Raw genomic sequence first — 27,229 nt, forward strand, 5'->3', positions numbered from 1 at the left:
TCTTATTTAATCCTTTCTTCCAATCTATTTGCAGGCATTTGAGAGACAAGGGAGAGGATGATAAAATGCCTCCTATTCGAAAGAGGCAGCGTGGTCTGCTGTTGAGATTACAGCAGGAGAAGGTAACTGATGCCCTTTAGGAAAATCCTGTTGAAACTCCTATATAGCCATTAAATGTTTCAGACACTGTAAAAGCTAAGAGTTGAGAAAACTCTATACCAGACTTTTGGACAGGAAGCTAGCAGTGTTTCTTACCAATAAGTTCTATTTGCAGTATTTAACACATTGTTTTAAAAGGATCCTTCTGTATCAGTAATCTCACTGGGTGAGACTTAGATGTATTAATTGATCTTCTGTTGTTCGCTGCGGAAGTTCAGGCTAGTTACTTCATCATCTAATTTCAGTAATTTTAAACGCACAGCATGGACACTGTGGCAGATTTTAAAATGTGTTCTTGAGAGCTGTCACGGTTCTTATGCTTAATCTTTTATATGTAAAAGGCAGAAATTAAGCGTCTTCAAGAGGCTAACAAGGCTGCTCGGAAGGAGAGACAACTGATCCTTAAACAGCAGGCGGAAATAGAACGAATCCGTCAGACTACAATGAAACTGCAGGAAAAACTAAAGTGTGCAGGAGAAAACAAGCTGGTAAGTGTGCAGTAGAGAAGCTGGAGTCTTCCCTCTTTGGCCATGCAGCTGGTATTTGACTTCAATGTCTACAGGAATGGAAAGCTATTAAATTGGCTCTATCACTTGGAAGTTTTGTATGCCTCAAGTGGTCTTATCTTTATCTCAGCAATTTTATGTTTAATTTCTTTAAAGCATTATTTAAGGAAATGCATTTGGAGAAGTTATGTTTTGTTTCAACTGGGCAGTAGGTGGTGATTGTTAATTCTCAAGCTTAAGTAATGACTTTGGGAGTATCAGGTCTTTTGATGCTGATTTTGTGTTATTTGTCAGATCCCAAACTACTAAATGTAAGCACTAAACCCAACACTTGCTGCTTTGTGTGTGTGTTAGTGTATTTACACTGTTTCTTGCATCAGCTTTATGAGAGAGCAAAAGGGGTTTTGATAACTGTCTGCCCCTGTACCAAATTTTGAAGAAACACAGGTTTAATAGTAGTAGAATAATAAGGGTTGGTTTCCTGTTTGGGTAACTGAATTGTGGTGGGGTTTTTGTTCTAGATACAGTTAGGGAAGAAATCATGGAGAAAAAGGGTGTACTAAAAACTGTGTCAAATAAACAGGAAGTTGGAAAATTCAGTCAAATCTGCAGGTGGACGGACTTATCTGAAGTAGTCTTTGATGTGCTCTTGGGAGAAATAACCTAAATTAACACAATTTTTAAAAAGGTGGTAGAATAACTTTTCCTACTTTCAATGTTGGTTTTTTGTTTTGTTTAACACTTAATTGCAGGAACTTCACAGTGAGGATGACATCAAGCAGAGCAATGGTTCTAGCCCTCTTCCAACTGATGCAGAAACACGCAGCCCTTCCCCAATCTCAATCTCCAGCAGTGAGACTAGTAGCATTATGCAGAAACTTAAAAAAATGCGCAGCAGAATGGATGAAAAGTAACTAATTTTTTTTTTTTCTTATACAAAAGTTTACTATTTTAATAGAACGAGTTGGTTTGGCCACTGTCTGCACTAAAAATGGCCATTAAAAATTACAGAGGTATTGATATCACATACACTTCGGTCCAAGTTGCCTGAAAAATAGCTGATTGGAAGCATTAATAGAACTATATTAATCTTTGATTATAATATTTTAAAGGCTACAATTCTTGCATGAATACCGAGGTTCAAACACTGTTAGTTGGCAAGGTTTTATTGTAGAAGATTTGTTTTAATGTTCTTTGTACTTGGTAGAGTCAGTAAAAGCACATCAGTTCAAGAGATTTTGATGTTTGTGCATACAAGGAACTTGGATGGGCTCCAGCTTCATGGTACATTTTGTCAGGGTTCCTCTTGCAATGAGAGACATGCAGTCAAAGTGGTGCCTGTATTTTGTATCTCCCCTTTTATTTTAGAGGGAAAAAATATAGGGAGTGAGACTCTGAAATTACAGTACCAATTTTTATCTTGAATTGAAATATAAGTTATAAATAGGAATAGTCTTATGCAAAAACTAGTAACTGAGTGACATCTGGCTCACAGAAAGTCATTGAGCTTGTCGGGCATGTGGTTTCTTTTCTGCCTTATTATTCAGCTGCTGAGTTTCAATTCTAATTGCATTAAAATCAGCTGGGGATTAATTTGGTAAGTATTTTCTTAATTAATGGAAGTTCTGTGTGTGTGACTTGAGAAGACAGGCAGTTAATAAGGCCTTTCTTTTCCTCCTGTGTGCTCCATAAGTTAGTCTTAAAAGGAAATAATGAAGTATATATGCAGTTCCTGGGTGTGAAAACTAAGACTGAATCTGTTGATTTCACCTGTTAAATTGTTTTGAATCAAAATTTTTTTCTGCATCTTTTCAGTGTAGGAATTATTTTGTCCGTATTAAACATCCCAAATGCTTCACTAGCATGTCCTTTTTAGTTTGAAACCTTAAATTCTTATTTGAGACTAACCCATTAAAAGTCTGCCCTCTGCCAGTTACCACAAGGAATAGTCTTTGCTTAAACTATTTTTTAACTTATAACCAAGGTAGGTCACTATATTTTAGTCCATATGGGTGATCTTTGTAATGTTTTCTCTCTTGAGACTCCTAACACAGCTAGATTAAACATCAAAAAGCAAGCACTGCCATTTGTAAAGGCAAGCTGTCTGTGACTTCTTAGCATCATATTTGCTTGCAATCATTTTAGAAGCACATTTGCCATGCTTGCATGTATTTGTACATGATGAAGATAAACAGTAGTAGTAAGTGAGGACTTGGTGTAAGTATGAAAAAACCAAAACCATATTCTAGTTACATGGCCTTCATATTCTAGCCTGAATTGATTGCTATTTTGTTCATACTCTTCTGGTAGGATCTGGTAAATTGAAGAGTCAAAATCACAAACGATTTCAAGTTTTTGAAATGTCATATTACCAAGACTAAACTCGTGGCATTCCAAGTCATGTGAAAACCACCCTATCATTATAGCTGCAAACTCTTTCTCAAAGTATGTTTTGAGGTTGGTAAATGGCATAAGATGGGGACTTGAAAAGGATGTGCTCTGTAGGCCATGTTGACTTCTCAGGTTTCAAGAAAACAAGATTTTTCTTCTAGTCCTTTTTTTGTTGTTGTTAAAAATAGGGTCTTTATTTTTTTCACCAGAGATTTGGCATGCAAAAGGTCAAATAGTGATAATAGTGTTACAAAACCAAGTTACAGCATGTGAATTTTGAGCTTGTATTAATACTATGAGATGACAAATACACTTTTGTATTCAAGACTTCCTATACTTTCTTTTACCAAGTAGTGTTCTTGTCAATATTGGTTTCGAAATCTTATTTTTTTCAAAGTGCCTTCATTTCTAAACAACACTTATGATTACAGAAAGAATTACATATTAATAAGTAATTGTTCTTACTATTACAAGGGATAGTAGTAGATACAAGGTATGTTTTACCCTTAAAGATACTTTAATTGCTTTTAGGAGGAACAAGTGGGAATTGTGTGATGTAATGTATTTGGTCATGTGTTTTGTTTTGGTGGTTTTATCTTGGGCTGCTATATATGTTTAAAGGAAGTAGTATTTTCTGTAAACATAAATGATTCTCTAGAACTCTATCTTCCTAGTTGTATAATTTTTGCACACCATCTGCAGGTATTTTGATAACGATAACGGTGCTTATTGATTGAAAAACAGTGCCAACTTGGGGTTTTTTTTAATGTCCTTATCTGTGAACGCATAAGAACGTTATTAACATAATAGAGTAAGACCTTTGGTTTGGGGTGTAATGCTAGGAAGCTGCTATTTGAAGGGAATCACTCAGATGGCGAGATACTGCAAAACAAAAGCAGCTGAATGACAAATGCAAAGAAACTGGAAAAGGAATTAGGAAACCCTGCTATGCTGGATTTGCTATACTCCTTAGCAAAGAGAAAATTCTTTTGGCTTTTTTACTTATGAGGCAGCTTTAATATTTCTCTTCTGCTAAAAGGGGAATGAAAGAGTAGTTCTGTTTGTTTCAGTTGATCAATCTGTGTGGCCTGCATGTGAACAGGAGCATGCTCTGTCAAAGAGAATTAACCACTTTCCCCTTGCTTTCCTTGCATATGCACTTTAATGATAATCTGTGCAATAGAAGTACTGATTAAATGCTCATTTTCTTTTGCTTTTCCTTAATAATGCTTCTTACTTTGCATTGTAGTTGATAGAGCTATACGGAGCATGATATTTTTCTATAAATACGATGATTCAGGAGGAATTAGCTTAAAATGGTAATTCATTAGGAAGTACCATTTTAAGATCAGCTGTAAGTTTATGGAGTTTTTTTTTAAACAATAGGCATGATTTTTCTGCAGTTAGTAGTCAAATGAAGGAGGCGATACGTGAATATTCTGGGACCAAGTCTGCACTTTGTTGTGAAAAAATCAAAATAGCAGCTAGAGGTTGAATCACAGGTATATCTCAAACTTCTCCTGGAATTGCTCATGTTTTAAAAATATATGTAATCTCTTTTTTTTTCTTCCCCCTTCACTGGTGCTTACCTTTTTGAGCAGTAATTTTACTGAGGTTTTGGCAGGTGAATGAAAACGTGTTTAAGGTTTCAGGCTAGGAAAGCTGTTCATATCACAAAACCAGCATGCCATTTAATGCTAATAATATACTCTATTGACAGTTAGAATAGCAGGAGTTGCTAAAAGTTCAGGTTGAGTTATATTAACCAATGCACGTGGAAGTCTGCATCAAAGTAATAAAACTTCCAAAGTTTAAAGAAAAATACAGCAGTGTGAAAGTAGCTTGCCTTTAATTAACAGGAAATGAAGTGCTCTAAGTGTATGTGTGCTGTTACCTTGTGCATAACAGTGTATAGTTTTTCAACTTCAGATGTTGGGTAATAACTATACAATGTTAAATGCAATTAATTTTAAAGTTCTTTACTAGATGCTATCCTTTTCTCGTTCTTTCTGCCTTTTTTGCTATCTCTAGTTTTAAACTCTTCCTCCTTATTTTGTAGACACTGCTCTCCTGTTCACTACTTCTTCTCTGTCTTTACGTCTCACCACTGGGCCTCTCTCAGTGTCTGTTTTCCCAACCTCCACCCCAAATTCCAGCTGTATATCTACAACCAATTGGTCAGGTAACTGTATCTTTCTCAAGTGATAGACTCTTTGATAGAGCATGCTCTGTTCAGCCCTAGAAAATGAAGAGGTTCTTAATCAGTGAACGTTTTTGACTCTTCCCTTGCTGTTTCCAGACCTTTATTAATAACATAGGCAGTGGGATTGGGTGCACCCTCAGCAAGTTTGTGGGCAACAGCAAGCTGAGTGGTGCAGCTGATTCCCTAGAGGGGGGGGATGCTGTCCAGAGAGACCTTGACAGGCTTGAGGAGTGGGCCAGTGTGAACCTCATGAAGGTCAACAAGTCCAGCATCTGGGTCAGGGCAATCCCCAGTATCAATACAGCCTGAGGGATGAATGGATTGAGAACAACCCTACAGAGAAGGACTTGGGGATGCTGGTGGACAAAAAGTAGGATATGAGCTGGCAATGTGCACTTGCAGCCCAGAAAGCCAGCTGTATCCTGGGCTGCGTCAAAAGCGTGGCCAGCAGGTGAAGGAAGGTGATGCTTCCCCTCTATTCTGCTCTCAGGGGACCCCACCTGGAGTACTGCATCGAGTTCTGGGGTCCCCAGTACAAGAAAGACATGGACCTGTTAGAGTGGGTCCAGAGGAGGACCACAAAAAATGATCAGAGGGCTGGGATACCTATCCTATGAAGAAAGGCTGAGAGAGTTGAGGGTTAGTCAGCCTAGGGAAGAGAAGGCTCTGGGGAGGTGTTATTGCAGCTTTTCAATATGTAAAGTAGGCTTGTAAGGAAAGTGGAGAGAGACTTTTTACCAGGGCCTGTAGTGACAGGCCCAGGGGTAGCAGTTTTAGGCTAAGAGAGAGCAGATGTAGATAAAGATGATTAAGATTTAGATGAAGATGGTGAGACACTGGAACAGGCTGCCCAGAGAAGTTGTGGATGCCCCATCCCTGGAAGTGTTCAGGGTCAGGCTGGATGGGGTTTTGAACCAACTGATCTAGTGAAAGGTGTCCCAGCCCATGATAGGGTGGTGGGACTAGATGATCCCTTTGAACCCAAACCATTAGATGATTCTGGTCTATGTGTCTGGTCACAACAGAATAGCTGCTGAAACTGTCTACTTTGGGCTTAAAGTCGATATACCTTGGTTATAAATGTACCGGTACAGGTTAGTGCACTGGGTTAATGCTTCCGGTGATAATTTGGAATGGATGGATAAAATGTATGATGTTAGCACCATAGAAATAGTTAGACTCTAAAATCATGCTGGTGTAATCTGAATGCTGCTTCTTCTTTGCTCTCCCATATTTCCAGTTTCATAGATGCCAGGTGTGTTTTTGCATATTTTTTTTTTCTGTGAAGGCACCCCTGCTTTTGAGGATAAATATGTACCCGTGGTGTTGCAACTGGAACCCTCTAGACTGTAGTAAATATTAAGGCAGCAGGTATGCTACCTTGTGGCTCTGACCTTTTAAACCCCAGGGTTATAAAAAGGTCCGCATCTTTAGCCATGCTGCTTTAGTCATCCTCTTCCTGTACATTGAAACCCTGTTTCTCACCCATCACTTCTTTTGACTTACCTTGCTTATTAAGTAGTCATTGTGTGGTGATCTGTTTCATGGTCAGTTAGTTAATTCTTCTTCTGTTTGTGGTATTCTGGGTTAATTCATTTGTCATCTGCTTTTAAGGAGTTGTAATCTTTTGAATCCATTTATTTCAGCCTTTCTCTTCCATTTTTATTTCAACTGGACTTGCCACCCTCAAGATGCAGTAAACTGTGAAGATTCAGACATTCTCATGAAATCAAACAGCAGGTGAAGGAAGAAGAAAAAGTTGTCCTTTGCACTGAGGTCATGTAATAATGATCTCCGTAACGAGTTCCAAATACATGATCTACTAGACTAATTGGAACTGGTGTGTATCTTTCAGTAAGAGTTGATAAATCTGATAGTGCTGGTGAAGGACAACATAAGCATGACTGTTCATGTCATGTTCGTAATGCAATTACTGTTGGAAGTCTAGTTTGTTAATTATATTAATCTGTTGGGTTTGCCTAAGAGCAGACAATGTTTAACGTTTGTCTATAGAAAGTGATAAACTAATGCACAAAACTGTGGAATCCATCAGCTTGAAGGTGGCATGTGTTCCAGAGACTGAGGTGCTTCTGTTTTTCACCTGCTTTTGTTTTGACCGTAGGAAAGAAGATTGTGGGCATACCTTACTGGCTTCTGAAACTTTTTATCTTCACATCATAACTTGTCTACCTTATCTGAATCTGTCTTAGAGAAGGACTTATCTGAATCCTAACCTTTCTGATCAACTGCCAGCTCAGTTTCCCAGGCAACAGAATGAGAACTAAGTGAGCAAACAAGAAATGTCCCTTAGCAGGCGAGACCTGCAGATTAGCCAGCTGGTCATTACAGTCTCTGTAAATAAAAGGGTTTTTTGAAACACGGGAGCTTAAAAAGCAAAAATGAAATTATTATCTGCTTTGCAGCTTAAAAACTTTGATGCTAAGTCCTTGGGATGGCTTAAAAATTACAAATTACAAAGGCATTGGCAAAGCAAAATATCACAAGTCTTTGAAGGCTGCCTTTTTAGGCACCACACATTCTGTACCAGTGACGAACTCTTGCTCCAGCTGGCAAACCATGTATTTTCTACAGATTGATTCTGTGATACCTTAAAAATTTCGGTGTAGGAGATGAATGGATTGCTGTACACTCTTCTATGGACTTGACTTGTCAGAGGAAGTAGTGTGCAATTGATGTTCAACTTGCTTCCATTTACTATCTTAAAGGTTAAATGCTGTGGTCTTGGTTACTTCAATTTTTAGAAATAAGGTGAGAGATAATGTTCAAGAGCTGGCAAAGAGAACTAGTATGTGTACACAAACATTCATACCTATGAAGTTGTCAAAGAATTTCCCATTTCTGGGGTTTCATGGATCACTTAAGAGATCTTTGTCAGAAAGGGAAAAAAAAAGGCTCATTTTCAAAATGAGCTTTACTTTTTGTCTACTCTTAAATTAGTAGGCAGATTTGTTAGTAGCTTGGAAAAACAGTCCTGCATCCTTTCTCGCTTGATGCTGTCAGCTGACAATTAACATTCTAAGTGTGGCAATCCATAGAGATGATGCTTAAAGGATGAGGATAAAAATTCTAGTAATTCAGGAGAACTATTAATACACAATAACCTTCTCTTATAATTACGTATTTGGAAAGAACTGTGGAGCAGCTGGGGTTACAGTTTTTCTGTCATTGGGATTACCAAAAAGAAAGGTTAATTTTTTCATACTGCTTTCTTGAGGGTTCCAGTTTAATACCACAGGTACTTTCTACGTCCTGAAATTGGGAACTTGTTCATTTTAGTGAATAGTTAGCAGCACTTTTAATGATGTTGAAGATCTTTAAAATGTAAGCAGTATGTTTACAGTATGTTGTAGCCTTTACTTACTGCAAAGAAAAAACCTCATCTAGTTGTTTGGGTTTTTTTCAGCAGCACATCAGAAGTTTGGGAGATAGCAGTTAGCGTGGGTGCTATCCTAGAAAACAATTTGAACAGCTATAATTCTGGGATTTGTGGCAACAGAGCACCTGGGTGTTGGGACCTCTCAGTGTGGCTTGCTGTTTTCCCATTGTCTCATGCTCTGTCTGTCAGGTTCCTAACTAAGCGAGAACAGAAGCTGATGCAGCGTCGACAACATGCTGAAGAGCTGTTGGAGTGGAAACGCCGCCTGGATGCAGAGGAAGCAGAAATACGGCAAATAGAAAAGCAGGCTCTAGCTGCCTGGGACAAAGAGCTGCTCAAAACCAAAATAGCCAAGAAAGACCTGGGGGATCAGAGAACTGAGCCCAAAGGTAATAGGAAGAGGGGGGGAAGTTATGCAAACGACAAGAGTAAAGCATAATTTGACACAATGATTGCTTAGGTTTGCCCTTTCTTCCTTTTTTGATGTTTCGGTGGTGGTGGTCCTTCTCTGGACACTCTTAGGACCTCAATTTCTGCACTCTTTACTGCCTTCTGTTGCCTTGTTAGCCTTTCTACACCTTAGTTAAATGTGTATTCCTCTTTTGCTGTGTATCTTCTCAAATGAACAGTGCAGCATAGGCCCATCAGACGTTTCTAAATACAGTTACACTATATTTCTGTCTTTCAGAACAAAAATACTGCATGATCTTTTGCTGATCGTTTTCTGAATTTACTCTGTTAAAACAGTTTTCCCCTATAGCACTGTTTGAGTATCTATCCTGTTAGCCTTGTTACTGTTGGCGAGGATGGCTCTTATCAGGGGCTGCTTTCCCCTTGTCTGTGTTTTCAGAAAATCAAAACCATTTTTTAATTCCCTCTGTTGTTAGTGCAGTATAACTGTTTGAAATCTGCAACTGTGCTGAACTGTGCTAGGATGTAATTGGTATAAATTATCCTATCATGAGGAAAAATAAGTTCCCAGATTTTGGGAGCTACAGCTTTGCTCGTTTGTCTTAAGTGAACCATACTTTCAGCATGAAGCACAGAGAACTGGATTGCAGTGGGAGAAAATAATGAAACTTTAGGGATTGTTCTAGAAATAATCAATTTTCCTTTTTTTCCCACTTTGCTGAAAGCAGGCAGCATGACCTTTGACTGTGCAAAGGGAATTCAGAATTATGCTCTGTTACACTTGTTACTGAAAATAATCATGTGGATTTTAGGCATTGTAAGACATTTTAAAGATTATATGTGTACGAGTCAGTAAGTTCCAATGAACAAAAATTCAGCATGAATGCTGAATTCTCATCAACAGATGAGAAAACGCACTTGCTTTCTATTAATTATATCTACCAGTAAGCATCAGAGCACAGCCCTGCTTTAGAAGTTCTCCCCAGCCTTTGCTCAAATATTGAATAGTTATCCATGGCTGCTTCAGTAATCCTGTGACTCCTGCAGAATTTAGTATACAGGAATATTGAAATCCCAACTTATTATTTTACTTGTTGCCAGCTGAGAGACTCATGATGAAATCATAGCATCAAAATGTGTTCTGCAACTACTGTAAAGGAAGCAATCAGTTTTAAATTCAAGATCTGGCTTGCAGATTATATGCTTCTTCATGACTTCTTTAGACTAATAGTGACTCCTGCTGTTGTATGGTCAACTGGAAGGACAGGTTTCCCTAATGATCTTTTTGGAGTGTGTTGTCTGGAAAACGTTAGAATATCCTGAAAACCCTTTTATTTTTAGACATTCAGCAATCACTAAGAACGTTTGGTAGTCTTAAATGATAGTTCTCTGGTAAACATGCTTGTTCTTGCTAAATATTCCATCCTTGTTGTCTAGGTGAGTGAAATAACACTTATCAATTTGACATGTGTTGGTAGCAGTTACTACTTTATATACAGGCAGAAGTATCTCTGAAGACATATAAGACAGTGCATGTTCTTAGGCACTTTGGTTTTTTTCTCTCGTTATTTGATCTCAGAAACAGCTAGTGAAGAGGAGTCTCCAGTGCCTTCTTGCTCTCATCTGAACAGTGAAAGCTCTATCCCAGAAGATCTTGGCAGTCTAGCTGCTGAGTCTGTCCCATCGGAGACTATGGGCCATGGACAGCCAGAAAGCCCAGATCAGAATATAACTAATGAAGAAGTGGTTTATTCTGAAGAGTTTAAGTCCTCTACCTCACCTAGCAAACTTGTGAGTGAGCTTTTTATGCTATATATATACACACACACACATATATATTCCTACCTTTGTAAAAGGCTATCGGAGTAGTAAGTATAGCCAACCTAGTTGTCAAAGCAGAGATTAAACTATTCGCTATGTTTGCAATACCATTTTATATTACTGCGAGTAAACATTGAGATCAGATATGGTCTTTGAAGTCTTGTGGAAAAATTGCTTCAGCACAGAGTTCAGATATTTTTAAACTTGTGGGTAGTCTTGCAAAATGTTTTGCGTATGTCACGTAGGTATGCAGTATTAAGTGGTGGAACACTGACCCAGTTTACAAGTGTGAATTAGCTGTAGGCTAGCTTGTTACCATTGTATAAATTCTTTGAGGCCATGGAAGCTATGCTCTGTTTTTCCACTCTGCTTTACTCACAAGTAATGTATCCCAAAGTATAGCTATAGGATGAAGAGCAGAGCTGTAACACCACGCACAATGCTTTGGGTTTCAGATTGTCTGCTTGCTAGTGAATTCTGACTTATTCTATTCCAACTGTTATTTCTTCTTGGTTCATAATTTTGGTAAGTTTCATCCTGATAACTTTGCCCTGTGCTCAGTGAGACCAAAAATACAGTGTCTGTGGGGTAAAAGAGCTGCTCACCTAGAATTATTACAAATACTTTATTGGAAAGTTTGAGAAGATAGCAAGGTATAATGTCTAATATGTGCTAGAGGTTGTGTTCAGGGTGTGTTAAAGGTTTGTGGTATAATGTTGCAGCAGTAAGAGCATTTTGGAAGAATATTTGCTCTTAGAATTTTTTGCCTGGCTACAGAGAAAGAGTGCTCTGTTTTCTTGATTTAGAATGGCATCTTACACCTCTTACATGAAATGGTCCTTCTGCTTTCACAGATATATTTAGTATGGGTTCTTATTGCCGTGGTTGTTACCAAGTAAGATTACATAAACTGTATTGAACACCTGTGAGTCAGAACCATGTCAGTTCACTTAGGTAGTAATAGACTAGTCTAAGCAGGTTTACTGAAATCTAAGCTCAAAGCAAGCAGTCAGTTATTGCTGCTCTTGGTATTTTTGTTTTGTTGTCTAGCAAACTGAGATTAAAGTTGTCTTAAGATGGCTGGATAGGTACCACTGCTTATGAGGTGTTCTCTAGTCATGCTGCTCTTTCCTTGTAACTCATGCCTGATGACAATGATCTCCTACTTTCAAGCTGACCTTTACAAGTAATTGCTTATTTGTCCTTTTCCCATAGTCTCCTCCCAAAAGCAGCATATCTGTATCAAAGCAAGATTCCAGCAAAGGCAGCCATAGAACTGGAGGACAGCTACGTTCACCTGTGAAGTCTCATCAGATATCTTACAACTGGTCTGATGAATCCTTATCTATGACGCAGTCAGGTACGTGTAATATCTGCTTGGGTTTAAACTGCTTTTTCAAAGCTTTTTCTTTTAACAAGTAAACTTGAAATGCAGATATAGATGTGTGGAGGCAGAGAGAAATACCTGGAAATTGCCAAGGTTTGGGGTTTTATGGGAGTATTTTCCCATTATGTAATTGGATCGCTTCAGCGTAAGAAGGTCTTAATGTAAGAAGGTCTATATATTATCTCTTCTTTTAGAAAGCAGTGCAGGTTCCTGTGAACAGGTGTGAAGAAGGTAAGAGTCAATAGTTAAGGTAGTCCTAGAATTTAAAAATACCAAGTTAGCTGGTGACACTCCTCCACCCTTCATGTTGTAAGAAAGCAAAATATGGTTGAGCAGCATATGAACATGATCATGCTCCTTCTGAACACAGCCTGGCTCCAGAAGTAGTTTAGCTCTGTTGTTATGGCAGTATGAGCGAGCCTGTTGGTTCTGCGCTGGCATGCGCAGAATGAATGGATACTTCAGGACATTTGTTTTTATTTTTGGAGGAGGATTTGAACTGTGTGCAGTAAAATAGGCAAAGATTGCATTTTGAGCTATAAAATACAAGTTCTACTATGGGGACTCTTTATCGCAGGTTTTTTATCCAGTATCCAAGCTGTCTACCAGTAAATGCTGAGGGAGAGAATACTAGAAGTGAACTGGTACAGAGCAGTTCTTTCCCTGGTGTGCTCTCACAGTCTGTTCGTCATGTGGATTGCAGGACTTCCAGAGCCACCATTCAGTGGGTCACCATCATCGGCTCTGTTAGGCTGCAAAGTCTGTTTTGAACCTTCCTGTGCTTTTATTCTCTAAAACATCTTGTATTCCACAGTGCAGTTGATATCTCATAATAAAATACCTATTAGCAAATGAGATAGCGTTTTCCTGCTTTTTTTTTTTAATTCCCTAAATGATCAGTAAGTCTTTAGTGGAAAAAGAATTAGGTGGTTCTGTTGTATGTGCTGGCTGCTGGTTGTGATTGACAGATAACTTACTGCCACGTGTGCGCATCCGCTCTTTGTGGCGCTTGATGTAGCGAGCATAATCTTTTGTGTTTGGTTTTTTTGTTAATATATATGTAAGTGCAATAGAAACACAGTAATTTCGAGGCAGTTATTCTCCTGCTGGATAGAGAAAATGAATACATAGCACCTAGGTATTTGCACTGAGTAATTTGTATTGGGATTCTGTCCAGAGGCAGCTTGCAACACAGGGAAGAATTCGGCAGCTTGATAAAGTTACTTTCAAGCTCTGACTGAGAAACCACATGAGGAAGCCATTATGAAAAGTAGAGTAGGCAACAGTGATCATTAAAACAAGCTTTTTTAAAAATAAAGTATTTGTAATCTTTGTTGTCCAATGCTGAAGAAAGGTATAAGAGGTGGGAAGTTGATCAGGATGGTGCTGGTTTCACAATAAATCATTCCAGTGTAAAGAGACAAATCTTCCAAGCTGCTGAGTAGTAATGAAGTCATTGCTACGTAAGTCCAATGCATGCGTAGACAAGATTGTCAAGGATGAAGGCATGTGCAGATCTTTCCCTTATGAGTTGATCAAGAAAAGCTATAATTACGTAGTAGTCACTTACTATTCGGGAGGAGTTGTTAGTTACAGTGCCATCATGAAGTACTCCTGATTAGCAAGTGCAATTCCATCCCTTTTGGGCTGTTTGGGTGGGGTTTTTTGTGTGTGGGTTTTTGGGTTTTTTTGGTTTGTTGTTTTTTGTTTGTTTTTTTTTTTGCGGGGGGAGGTTTAACTCTCTAAGTGATTAACGACAGTTGTTAATGGAAAAAGAATACAGTAGTTTGATTGTATTTACTGACTGTTGTTGATGATGAAATCCTTCATTATGGTGGTTTCTTGACTTCAGAAAAGAAAAGTTTTTGATGCCTAATTGTGGCAGCACCAATCTGGGACAAGGATGTTGTTTTGCACTATGTTGGTATACATTTAAAACAAGAAACAAGTGGATGTAATCAGGTGGGTGGAGAAGAATAAGTAATGAGACACTTAAGGCAGTCTCTCTATAGAGTCTTGAGAGGTCTGAGAGACTAAGAGTTTGCTACAGCAGAAAAAACGAAAGAAGCAGAGTTACTGGTAGAATGGGGTTATCATGCAGAGAATGGATCTAAGTATCTGAGGACGGTGTCCCAATGGAAAAGAGGTAGTACAACATCAGGAGGACTGGAAGAACAAGTTGCAGGGAGTTCTAGGGATGGAGAGCAATGGAGGAGATCTTACTAAAATTATTAAGGATAATGGTTAAGAAAAAAATTGTTGAGGTGGAAGATAGCTGCAGTCAGTAATGGCATCATAGGAGGGTCTGTAAAACTGAACTTGGAGCAAAGATATGCCAGGTAGTTTTGTATGAGCTATTATTGAGTAGTCCACCATGTATCTAAGCTCAACACTACCCCCATTCACCCTGAATAAATTGTCATCCTGAGGCCTGACAATAGTGGAAATCTCTGCATTTTTCAGATTGACTTTCCTTCCAACTGTTGACCAGTCAGCTCTCCATTTCATAGATGTATTTAGTCTATGTGGCAGAAAATCTGAACTGGCCAGAAACCTAAACTTTTTTTGGAGTCCTCTGTTCCAAGTGAAATTCTCATCAATGAAGTGTACCCTGTAACTTGAAGCTGTATATTGTGATTGTAAACAAATACTTCAGAATATTTTTTTGTATGTATCTTTGAGTTGTCATATTTTTAAGTATGTCAGAAAAAAGTTAACTTCTGCAACAGTTGACGTGATAAGCAGCTAATGAGGTAGTAGCATAAACATGGGCAGTTGATGTGAACAAGTAACTGTATGTATCAGAGCCTTTCTCTTCTAAATTAAATAAGATGCAACATTTTTTCATGTTACATAGTTGTGTGGTAAATCTGAGATCCCACTTTGAGTCTTATGATGTTAAGATTAACATGCTGACATTAAATTATTTGATCTTTTACCTGGACGATAATTTGTATGAATTGTATATCATAATACAAATATATGATATATATGGATACAAATGTATATAATGTTGGCATAAATAAAAGACTGTCTGTTGCTTTGTGTAGAACTGTTTTGTGAGGTGCAAGCTCACAAAGACTAAAACTAAACCTTTTCAGAAACCACATCTGATCAAAGTGACATCGAAGGAAGAATCAGGGCCCTGAAGGATGAACTACGGAAAAGGAAGTCTGTGGTTTACCAGCTGAAAAAGGAACAGAAAAAAAGACAAAAAGAGAGACTGAAGGCCCAGGAAGCCAGTTTGATCAAACAACTGGAGGTTAGGAAAAATAGGAAGAAGGGTGAAGTAAAAGATCGTTAGCCTTGGATAAATCATTATAGTATGGATGCTGTTGGCAGAATATTGTGTCAACAGCTGTGAAAGACACATTATTTTGATAGAAGTAGGACTGTGTTCTGGCTATTTAACGGTTTGCAGTAATGAACCAGAGCCTTGAGGCAAAAATGCTATTCCCTTTTAAATCTTTAAATCTTTAATGGATTACTAGCAGTGTTCAGGGGCTTATACACATTAGTATCCTGGCTTGGATTAAAGAGTGATGCCGACGTAATTTGTTTTTGAAAGTGAAATATTAAAATTTCTAGGATTCACAACTGTAGAGCTTTAGGAAATTAAATAGATCACTTTACAGAGAAACCAAGTGTGTTCTTTATTCATTTAATAGGTTTTGATTGCTGAATTGTAGTTGTAGCTTAGTAGACTAACAGCCGTAACTGTTTTCCATGTGCAGTCGTATGATGAGTTTATCAAGAAGACTGAAGCAGAGCTGAGCCAAGACCTGGAGGCATCACCCACAGCCAAACCTCAGATTAAAACTCCATCCTCAGCTGCTGCTGAAAAACCTAAGATCAAGGCACCACCACTCCATAGGTAACTGGCATTTCTTCTTTTAGAGATTATGCTGAAACGGCAGTGAATACTGATTTATCAGAAACCACGAGTGCAGTGAAAGCTGGTAACTGCTCTTCCTTAACGCACTGGACAGTGGCAGACCCAAAACAGATAAAGATGTACTGTCCCTGTAACTGTATGCATCTCACTTTTGTCCTGCCCAGCCTTTCAGGTCCTATTTTGAGGTTCTTTCTGAACAATAATCTTCAATTGTGAAAGAATTGTGCCAAATGGTTGTATGGATTACAGACCTGGAGGAATTTTTTCCCATTTTGGTCACTCGTTATGCCTGCTGCACTGTGTGAGGCACATCATTCATCTTTGCAGCTTAAATGTGGTTTAGATCTTAGGTTTTAAAAGGTAGAGAATTCAGCTGATTTCTTCACTTCCTACTGTATTTTTAAGTGTTCCATTTGCTCCAGCAGATGGTGCAATTTTAGTGCATTTAAAAAAAAAAAAGTTATTTTCTTCTTCTCTTGTTTTGGCTGCAAAAAAGGCTTAAAGTTTGATTAGTCTTTTTAAAAATTACTTTCCAGGACTTGCCAAATTCTCCTCTCTGTCCCCATTCCTGTTTTCTAAGGTCACAATGTGTTGACGAAGCAAACTGTTTGTTATCGCTGGTGTGGTATTATAATTATAGATGCTTGTATTGCCATTTTTTATCTACTTAAAAAACACAAAACAACACACTCTGGTGTAACCATGATTCATGCAATTTGATTTTTTTTAACTTTAGGCCTGAGACAGCTAAAAACTGGAAATTGCTGGCTGAATCAGAGAGATCCAGAGCATCTTTGGAATCCATTTCAGAGCATGCAGGTAGGTAACTGGAAGAATCTGTACTACAGGTGAAGATATTGAAGACTGACTGTTTTAAAATTCTTTAACCTTTCCTTTCTTCGTTCAATAAGAGGTTTTAAGAGAGGATGCAGACTTCATAAAACCATAATTATCGAGCTATGTTTTTTACTATTTTTACTGAGTAGGCTTCTGCTTTCAGTGTTTCCTGCCTATTCAGTATTTAGTTTTACTCTTGCTGAGGTTTGTGTAAATCCATAATTAAGTGACAACCTTTTTCCTTTCTTTTGTTTCTTGTTCCTTTATCACTTGAGGAAAGTAAGGAAACCAAAAATAATGAAGAGTTTAGGAATAGGGGGGTTTTTGGTACTTTTCAATGTTTTGCTCTTGATCATTATCTAATCATTACCTGCCATTCTAATCTTGGTTAAATTTACAGCTTGCAAACAAATAACTGAGCCCTTACCTAGAGCTCAGTATTATGTGGCATTATGAAATATTGGTACGGGAACAGAATTGGCAAGAAAGTGTTAGAACCCCTGGAACTGAAAGTGTTGCCCGTGTTCATAGGATAGCTAGGAATATATATTTCCAAGTTTGTATCTTCTTTTAGCATAGAAACCTTGATGTTAATTTTGTTGCCTATGGTTACAGTTTTCAGTAAAACAATGTAAGCTGTACAATTTGCTGTAATTCACTTTTTATTTTCCTTCGAGATGCTCTGTCATCAAGAACTGAGAGATCTGTGTCTGTGCACACCAAGAAGGTGGCTGTGACAGATCTTCATGCAGAAGAACCTTCTGGAATGCTTTCCTCTGTTTTAATGTCACCAAGGAATTCCAGAGCAGGATCTGGTGACTCCTTAGATAATGTACCCTCATCCTCTCTTCTCAAAGATCTGAAAGACATTAGCAGGATATTCCATGGGTCAATGAACAATATGGTAAACGCATCCAATGATGAGGCTGCCTTCAGTCATAAATCTGAGATTCAGGAAGACTCGGTATACATAAAATCAGAGGAATACGAGATTGATGGTTCTCATGTTAAGCCTTTAGAGAGTTCTGATGTTTTGTTGACATTAGATAAAGAACAGGAGAGCTCACTGGAAATCGTTGAGAAGAAAGTCCTCTGTTCTGAAAACAAACACTCTCAGAAGGATCTCTTTGCTTTGGCTGTGGAAAGTCTTCATGGTACGGAAGAAATTTTAGAACAGAGGCTGGCAGATAAAGATCCTATAACTGGCCGAAGTGTAGAAGAGCCTTCTCGCAAACTGAGCAAATCAGCAGAGGAAAAAGGTTATCTGCTTTCAGAACAACTCTTTAGTCAAAAAGAGCCATCATATCTTGAAGACTTTGAGGGATCCTCCTCCAGGAAACAGGCATCAGTTGAAGAAACACTTCCTGGGGAATGCTACAAAGGTGACTTTGAAGCATCTCTTCTCTCTCCTAACGGGGATGCTCAGTCACTGACAGAGCGCTCACAGCACACCCAAACCAGCAGAAGTCGATCCACCAGCCTTGGTAGTGATGGCGAAATCAGTGAATTCCTCAGTGACAGGTCTTTCTCTCTCTCTGGCAGCATGCATTCAGAGAAGTTATTGGAACTTAAGTCCCCAACAGAACTTATAAGAAATACTGAACGCAGAGATGTGGAGCAAGAACTGGCCCCTACCGAATCACGATTGTGGGCCTCTGTTTCGATCACAGAAGAAACGGATAGTTTGCCAAATTTTAACCTTGGTGATAGAGTACTTGTGAGTAAAGTCCAACCTGGAACATTGAGATTCAAAGGTCTGACTAAGTTTGCCAAAGGGTTTTGGGCTGGTGTGGAGTTGGATAAACCTGAAGGGAACAATAATGGAACTTATGATGGTATTAAATATTTTGATTGCAAAGAAAAGCATGGTATTTTTGCTCCTCCTCAAAAAATCTCTCACATTACAGAAAGTATTGATAGCCATTTAGACACAAACGAGGATGAAGACTCATTCTTTGATGATAGACTGGAGAAGCAACAAAAAGCTGAGCAGAAAGACAGAGGAAGTTCCAAATCTGGCAAAGACAATGAAAGCCAGAGCAGAGATGCAACAGAGAGCAATTCCCAGGGTAAAGCTCCTGTAGACACAGCTGTTTCAGAAGCCTCATCTGGGGGAAGGGTTGATGAGGAGTTGTCTTCTAAAGCAAAGAGCATAAAGGAGATTTCTGTGGCTACTGAATCACTTGCCCAAGACCAGTCAGTGGTGGATTATCTGAAGCATGCTGTAAAAGAGGAGGCCAGCCTTGCTCCTCTCATTTCTGGTGTTGTGGATGAGATTTCCACTGTTCAGTTGGATGACATCTCAGATTTCCTTTCTGAAAAGCTGGAGAGGCAGAAGACACTGGGGGAAGAGTGTGCTGAAAAGGTAGATGATCTCTCTCCTGGAGTTGCGGAGAAGCCTGCAACTCCGCTTCTGGATTTGCTGACAAAAGAAAAGAACCAGTTAGAAGCCCAGCTTAGACTACCTCTTAGAGAGGAAGAAAAGTCAAAAGACCAACTGGAAAAGGTCAGTTTGCTGACTGACAGTCTACTTAAAGATTTTGTGAAAGACACGGTCAGTCAGTTACAGCAAATAAAGAAGGTTAGGAATGAGAAAATCCAGCTCAGCAACCAGGAGCACTGTGATGTGAAGGAGGAATCTAGTGCCCCATCCCAGCAGGAAGAAAAGCACATTCCAGACGGACTGAATAACTTTTTTCTAAGTTCTGATCTTGAAGAAGAAAGAGAAGAACTTTCCTCTCCAGACATGTGTCCCAGACCAGTGAGTAACAGACATCTTGTGCTGATTTTAAGAGTCACTTGTTCCTTTGATGATGATTGAATCTTGGGAATGCTGTGTGGCACCAGTTTGTTTTCTCCCAAGTTCTGTTAGGTGATGTGGAGATTGCCTGTATGTATGTCTTCTACATGTATGTTCTTGTGTATCCCAGTTCACAGCTTATTTTTGTAGCCCTACAGGCCAAAAGACACATTTTGGCACATGAAAGTGAAAATACTTTGTTTAGGTTGCATTCTGCTTACATGTTCAATTTGTATTTAATCCTTACACTCAGTTTTTGTTCTAAAAATGGCAAAAAACTATAGACTCTAAACTTACTTCTGCCTATTCTTGTTATTAAATAATCAACCTCAAATATAATTAGTTGTTGTGGAGGTCATTGGGGTGTCAGACTGCTCTATCCACTGAACTAATGTATAATGAGTAGTGGAAGTTCAAGCTTCCCCAGAACAACCATTAATAATACAGATCTAGGACTTGGCAGTTCTGCTGAAGATCCCAGTAAACCGGTCTGCTTTGCCATTGATCTCAATATATTATCATCACAGAAAGCTTCAGCCCATTTCACTGCTCAGTCACTAGAACAGCCATCACCTGCTAAAAGCTTTTGAGGCTGTTGATTTAGATTTGAGACTGCTGGTAAGTGCTGAAAAGTTGTATGTCATGCTATCGGTTTTTAAACCACTCAGCCTTTCATAGACAGTTAAACATTAGGACAGACAGTGGGCAGGGTGCACAGTCTTTTAAGCTCTATAGGAACCCTCTGAAAGCATTCATCAGGAGTGGTAGAAACCCCAGGTATCTGAATCAAAACCTTTCTAGTTTTACTGTGGGCTATTTAATTTTTTTTCTAGAGTATTTGTGCATATATTGCTGATTACATCAGTAGAGCATTTACAAATATAAGTTGAGTTAGACAACAGCGTGACATCACTTTTATATTTACTCTGTGGCTCTTAATTCACAGGAGAGTCCAGTGTTTGGTGCCAGCGGTCAGGAAGAACTTGCCAAGAGACTGGCAGAGCTGGAGCTCAATCGGGAGCTCCTGAGTGTGCTGGGAGATGATCAAGACTGGTTTGATGAGGACTATGGCCTGAGTTCCCATAAGGTCCAGCAGAAGCAAGCTGAGGAACCAGCAGTGCTGCCCAAGGTGGAACCACAGAAAGTGCCGACAAAGCCGTGTGAGGAGCCTTTGGCAGTGCCTCACACTGCAGTGGAGGTGGAAGGCATGGTGCACGCAGCAGCTGAGGAACTCTGGAAACTGAAAGAGCTAGGTCATGATCTTCAAAGTTTCAGCCTTCATACAGATCTAAGTAGTACCCTCAAAGAGCAGGACACAGACATGATAAACAAGCAGGTTTATAAAAAGGTACAGTCTTCAAGCATTTTGTTCTTGCCCTTCTAATGTTTACCGTGAACAACAGAAGCCTTAACTTCTACCTCTTTCTTTGTTAAGGTGGTATTTGATTTAACAAGAGAGATCTTTGGGGAAATCTTCGCTGAGGATCCTAATCTAAATCAGCCTATTTGGATGAAACCATGTAGGATCGCATCTGCTTACTTTCGCCGAGTAAAAGATCCAAATGATCTGGATGAAATCAAGGTAGGGATGTCGTGCAGGGAAACTGAGATGAAAAATATTATATTGGCACTTGCCCGAGTGTTAAAGATCTTAACAGGTATAACCAGCAAGGGATGAGGTGAGAAGAGAAATGAGATTACAAACCTGAAAGGGAGTGTGTCAAAATGGTCCTTTCATACTCAACAGATTTGCCTCCCTGTCCTTTTGGCTGGTACTAGTTGCTTTTTAAACCTCAGTCCTCTGTGCAGAACTGCCAGGATGACCTTGTCATACAAAATTGATATGCTGACAGACTGCTGCTTTAGCATATTTCAGTGGAACTCTGTGTGGGTATATTGGCATGATGGGTCCAATGGTAGGGTCAGGCCAAATGGGATGAGTTGGATTTTTTTACTCAGACACACCTCTGTCAACCTCACTGAGTACAGTGGGAGTTGCCCAGAGGGACCCAGAATTTGACTGGTGAGGACATTGTTGTATTAGGCAAGCCGGAGGAAGTATCTTGTTATTAGTGGTAGTGCTCAAGAAAGTACAAAACCCCAAAAAGCTAGAGCCTGACTGGACCTAGGGTAAACTTGCAGGGCTGGACACTTGGGCAAAAAAACTTGTCTCCCCAAAAGCACGCAACAAAGAACCTTCCATACAGCTCCTCAGGACACAAATGAAGATTTCCACCTGTGCTGTTTCTTCTGAAATTTGGGGGGTGGTTTGTCTTTTGACTAACCTGCTGAAGATACTATTTCTATCTTTTCTAGACAGTTAACATGCTGTATCTATATCACTTAGTTGAAAGGACTTTCAAAAGCATGTGGCAGGGGAGAGCAGGGGTACAGGACAAGGACACCAAACTCCAACCCTGATTTTCTTTAATATCCTCTCATAAAATGAATTGTCATACTGTTTAATGGAAAGTTTCTGTTCTCAAGATTGTTACAGCAGCAATGTAATTTCCTTCCCCCTCCTGCTCCTCTTCTGGATTTAATAATTGTTCTACCTGTGTAATGCTGCCTTAGAGATTTTCACTGTAACTTTCTTGCATACACCATATGTCTCTTAGCTAAACAGAAAACCATTACACATTCTGTAATGTGACATTTTAGGGTAGGTACTGTGTGCATACATTTAATTTCTTAGCTCAAATGTGATAAATCTTGCCTTTACTGTTCTGTAGAGCTTCATTGCAGCTGAAGTACTGAAGTTGTTCAGCCTGAGGAAGGAGCCTAATCACAAAACAGACTGGCAGAAGATGATGAAATTTGGGCGGAAGAAACGAGACCGAGTGGATCATATACTGGTCAGTGGATGAAAATAAGCAATCATGTCAGATACTGTCCACCAGACTGAAGTGTGACATATGATTGTATTTTTCAGTGTTCAGTCATGCTGTTTAAAGAATACAAAGTGTGTATGAGGTTTTGATAGAAGGTGTTTAATTTTAGAGAGCACCCTACTGACAAAAACAGAAGTCCAGTGGCAGCGAAGTAAGGTGACTTGAGTGAATTCTTTATTCATGCCTACTGATTTGACTGGAGTATAAATTTGCCCACTCCCAAAAGTTTTTAATTTACATTGAATTTACAGAATGAAACTGAAATACCTGACTGAAAGGAAAGTAAACTTTTTATTTGGGAAAGGAGTATGTTTTTCTTCTTTAAATGTTTTTATTTCAAAGTAATATTGTTTAACTGGAGACTGTGATACCGAGAACTTAATAGACCAGATCTGCAACCTTTCAGTCGAATCTGGTAGTGAAGTTGTTGGGTTAGAACAGCAAAAGACTTTGAAGAGACAGTATGTGGGACATGATAATCCATAGTACAAGGTAACCTGTCTGCCGGATGGTACCCACAGCTAGGCGTTTCCTCAAAGCTAAGCAACGAGTAGGACTCCTGCTCCTGTAGTACTTGTCATAAAATAGTGAATGCAGCTGCCACTGGGGCAGAGGCAGTTCAGTGCTAAAACTGCATAAGGTAGAGCATGTATGGCTGTGTATTAGTTTTTGAAAGTTATTTGTTGGCTTGTATTGCAGGATGATTAACATCTTTATTGGCTATAATGATAGTGAAGGTTCTGCTTGGGAATATGAGTCGTCATTAACACTGTGCTTCACTTAATTATACCTGAAATTGATTCCACACACGTATACATATAAGTAACTTTGAGTCATCGTCGTGTGGTCTTTTAATTGCCCATCAGTGGCAGGTTTCCAACACAGGCTTTTTCTCAGGGATTTAATTTTAATTGTATGTAAATAGAATATCTATCTATAGGACCTGCATATCCTAGTATGCTTGATTCTGGGATACGCTTGTTTCTGGGATATGGAGGCTGCTAGAGCATGCACAAAAATCCCTGAGAGAACTAATAGTACAACCATTATGCTTGTGTACCAATTTCCTAATTTCTTTGAACCATACCTGGAAAGAAAGATTCTTGACTGGAAAAAATTGTTCTAGGTGAAGGCATCCAAAGTGCTTTAGGTGGAACAAGTTTGGAGTTCAGATGATCTGGTCTATGATTTACATGCAGCCCCAGACATCAAAGATTAATGGAGCTCTGACAAACTTGGCTTAATAAATAATGTTTAATTTTATTTTGTTCTCACAAAAATATGGAAATAAAATATTAGCTGAAGCCTGAGAAATAACTCTGTGAAGACTGCAGCATGCCATGCTTTAGGAATTGGGTAGTCTCAGTGGCATTGCAAACAAATTTATACTGTAATGTGAGACACTATCAGGGAAACTTCTAACTGAAAACCTGAGGAGATAGTGTTCAGTTTCTCTTGCCTTGCTTTATTAAAATCTCAATAAAACATGAAGTATCTAGAGAGCTTTCTCTGTGCCCTCGTCAGCCTCCCAACTTGTGCTTAAGGCCATGAGTTCTGTGATAATGCAAATCCAAGGTCTTAAGTGGATATACAGGTCTGTGCAAGATCTGCTGCCTGTCCACTAGTAACTCACGGTGTAGCCCTAAACTGAGAGGTCAGTTTTGGAGTTTTCCAAATTTTGTTTAAAGAGTATTCAAGTAGTACAACACAGTAATTTCCTGAAAAAGGAGTGAAGACTACTTTGGTAGGTTTAGTTGCTGTAGAAACTTCTTTAGAAATTAGAGTTGAAAATGCTTTGTTCAAGTTTTTGTGAAGACTCAGCCAATATACGCCTCTTGCATTATGCACGGGATGTCATGTGCGTACATATGAGCTGTTCGATTCTCCACATACTTTTGCTGTTATAAAGGGCAAAGACTGTTAAAATAAAACAGGATCTTTTTAAAGCAGAGGTAAACATTCTTAGGCTTCTGTTATTTGCATTTAAACTTTGAGCACAGGTCCTTCCCAGTTTCTTCGTCTCCCCTTCAAGTAAAACTAACCTTCAAATGAAAACATCCTTTGATAGTTTTCTGTTGAGACAACTATGTATTTTTAGTGACTTTGAGAGGATTGCACGCATCCAACTGTCCAATGCTGGCTGACCCAGGAGCTAGGCGTGACTAAGGGCGAGAGGGTTTTTGATATAGAGGAAGGGGATTCTGTTGTATGCCTTCTTCTGCAGCGTATTAGTAATGACTGTCAAATAGTGGCATTGTGTACCTGGATAGTTGGGTGGCTTCAAAACCAGGAGCCACAGCTGTTTGCTCAATTTCATTTTATTTCTTCTGAAGACACAGAAGCAAGTGCCAAGCTATTCTGCCCATTTTAATCTCTCCCTCATTGTCCCTGGATGTGTCCTTCTGGGTTTATCATACTAAACCCAATTCCCAGTGGTTCTTGACTTCACCAGAGGTTCAGCCTTGTGGGGAAGAGGCATAACAGCAGAAGCAGCCTGTACTGCACTGGTGCTCTCTGTGATGCTGGGTTCTATGGGTGACTGCAGTCAGCCATCACACCTGCTGGGAATTAAGGGGAGAACAGGATGGGTTAGTCCTTTGCCTCCTTGCTCTGCCTTGATCTTTGCTGCTTCCCCCAGTCACTGCAGCTTTAGTTGCATTTTTCACTTTTGTCTGTGCTTTTCCAGCATTGGCACCAATATAGATAGCCATGTTTTTCTGACAGTGACAGAAAAACATCTTCCTCTTCTCCTTTTTTGCAGCACTGTTAACTTTGATCAGGCATCTCTGTTCTCAGAAGGCATTTGTATTGGGATTTCTTAAGAGAGATCTCTGATCTGCTGGATAGTTGCTGCAGTTACTAACATTTACAGCAAATCTTGGCTTTCTGTAAATGAGTACAGGAGGTGCATGTTTATGAAAAGCTACTTTGTTTAAAATCAAGTTAAAGGAATGTTTAGGTGATTGCTTTCTTTTCCTCATGTCCCTTTGTGTTGCCACCTTTATTTCGTGTATGCTGTCTGTGCTCTGTGGGAGAATCTCAAATGTACACGTAGACCGAGGTGCCACATTTCAGTACATCAGGGCTGCCTGCACCTTTCAAAACCTCTTTTTAAACTACAGCAAGCACCCTCATATCTCCTTATTTCAGTTCAGGTGCTAACAATAGACTGTTTCCACTCCTTTTTTTTTTTTTTCCACTTGGGTCTTCAGCCAAAACTCCTTGTGCTGATCTGTTTGCACAAATTCTGCCATTGCTTTCCCTGCCACTCCCTCTTCTCTTTTGTCCAGAGCTTCACAAAGCAAAGCTTACCGGATTCTGCCAAACCTGTGTGTTTAGCTTTTGCACCTGAGAAACCTGCCAACCGAGTGCTGAAAAGTACTTGATCTTCTGACCTGTTGCCTTCAGGGCTAGAATGTTTCTCTCCATGCAGTTTTGAACTCTGCAACAAAGCAAAGCTGTTCCAATCAAGCTGGCTTGATTGGAACGCCCGCTTCTCTGGTGCCTGAGATCTAAACCCAAGGGGAGTGCAACAGTAAGAGAACTGAAGCCTGCTCATATGCATAGTCGTGGATCTTAGGATTTCCAGGCACTCTGAGAGTGAAAGGCTGTGAGAATGCACCTGCCTGCCTTCCTCCTCTGGCATTCTTCCAAGGCAGTAGTTTATTTCTGGATTTCTGTACTTTTCAGTCTCCAAGTGATCGAGTTACTCCTTAAATGTAGTTTATTTTGCAGATATTCATGGTTTTGAATGAGAACCTGCAGAAATCAAAATTTACTAATTTACTTTCTAAAGTTTCTTTCAGATTATATTCTTCTAAGCATTGCTTTTGGGTACTGTGGTATTTATTAGATGGCCAGCAGGATTATCCTACCTCATTATCTCCTGATTTTTCTTTTGTGTGCTTGTCCCCTTCTTTCTTTGAGTGTTTAAAAAAAAAAAAAAAGACCAAACAAAACACACAAAAGCCATACTACACGGCCTTCTGCCTTGTGCCACTATTTATCTTTTTCTGTAGGATGGAATTCAATTTCATTAAAACTGTGTTTTTCCTGACTTTGCCCAAATGCAGTTTCTCTCTGGTATGGAGAGCTTACTTCCTGGTATCAAATATGTAAAGTTTTACTTTTGTCATGAGAATGTCCAAGAACTTAAATGCTGTGCATGTACTGAAGACAATGCAAAGCCCACTTCTGTGAAAGCCACGATAGTTCCCAAATATAAGCAAACTGTCTCCATTGTTTAGAAGCAGTTTGTTATAATACAACAAATGGATCAAACATTTCCCAGACAAAGCAGTTGCAACCGCCTTGGCTTAGATGTCTGCAGCTAGAGCTGCAAAGCCGCACCGCAGTTTCCACATGTGTTCTGAATACACTATAAACAAGACTTGCCTGCAGCTGCAAATTGCACATTCCCTTAGTTTTCCAAAAGTATGCTCAAGGACATCCTCCTAATGCCAAAGGAAATTGTGCACTGTGCCTCTGAGAAAGAGGGGAATGATAGAGGCAAGAGAAAAATGAATCACCG

The 27,229-nt window shown here is 39.2% G+C and overlaps 1 protein-coding gene across 8 annotated transcripts in view; it reads left to right on the plus strand.

Annotated features, from left to right (window-relative positions):
* CEP350 (centrosomal protein 350) overlaps positions 1-27,229 on the plus strand; it is a 78,071-nt gene that overhangs the window by 44,350 nt on the left and 6,492 nt on the right. For 6 of the 8 annotated variants that reach the window (XM_064454506.1, XM_064454505.1, XM_064454508.1 and 3 more), the window contains 14 exons: positions 35-122; positions 501-647; positions 1,418-1,575; positions 5,116-5,238; positions 8,846-9,045; positions 10,647-10,858; positions 12,104-12,248; positions 15,377-15,537; positions 16,010-16,149; positions 16,907-16,989; positions 17,685-19,768; positions 20,754-21,155; positions 21,243-21,389; positions 22,540-22,662. In XM_064454506.1, coding sequence (XP_064310576.1) covers positions 35-122; positions 501-647; positions 1,418-1,575; positions 5,116-5,238; positions 8,846-9,045; positions 10,647-10,858; positions 12,104-12,248; positions 15,377-15,537; positions 16,010-16,149; positions 16,907-16,989; positions 17,685-19,768; positions 20,754-21,155; positions 21,243-21,389; positions 22,540-22,662 — 4,213 coding nt within the window. The remainder of the gene's footprint in view (positions 1-34; positions 123-500; positions 648-1,417; positions 1,576-5,115; positions 5,239-8,845; positions 9,046-10,646; positions 10,859-12,103; positions 12,249-15,376; positions 15,538-16,009; positions 16,150-16,906; positions 16,990-17,684; positions 19,769-20,753; positions 21,156-21,242; positions 21,390-22,539; positions 22,663-27,229) is intronic. The other 2 variants (XM_064454511.1, XM_064454513.1) reach the window with 1 other exon arrangement.

This window comes from Phalacrocorax carbo, chromosome 6 (assembly GCF_963921805.1).
Source record: "Phalacrocorax carbo chromosome 6, bPhaCar2.1, whole genome shotgun sequence".
NCBI classification, from domain to species: Eukaryota; Metazoa; Chordata; class Aves; order Suliformes; family Phalacrocoracidae; genus Phalacrocorax; species Phalacrocorax carbo.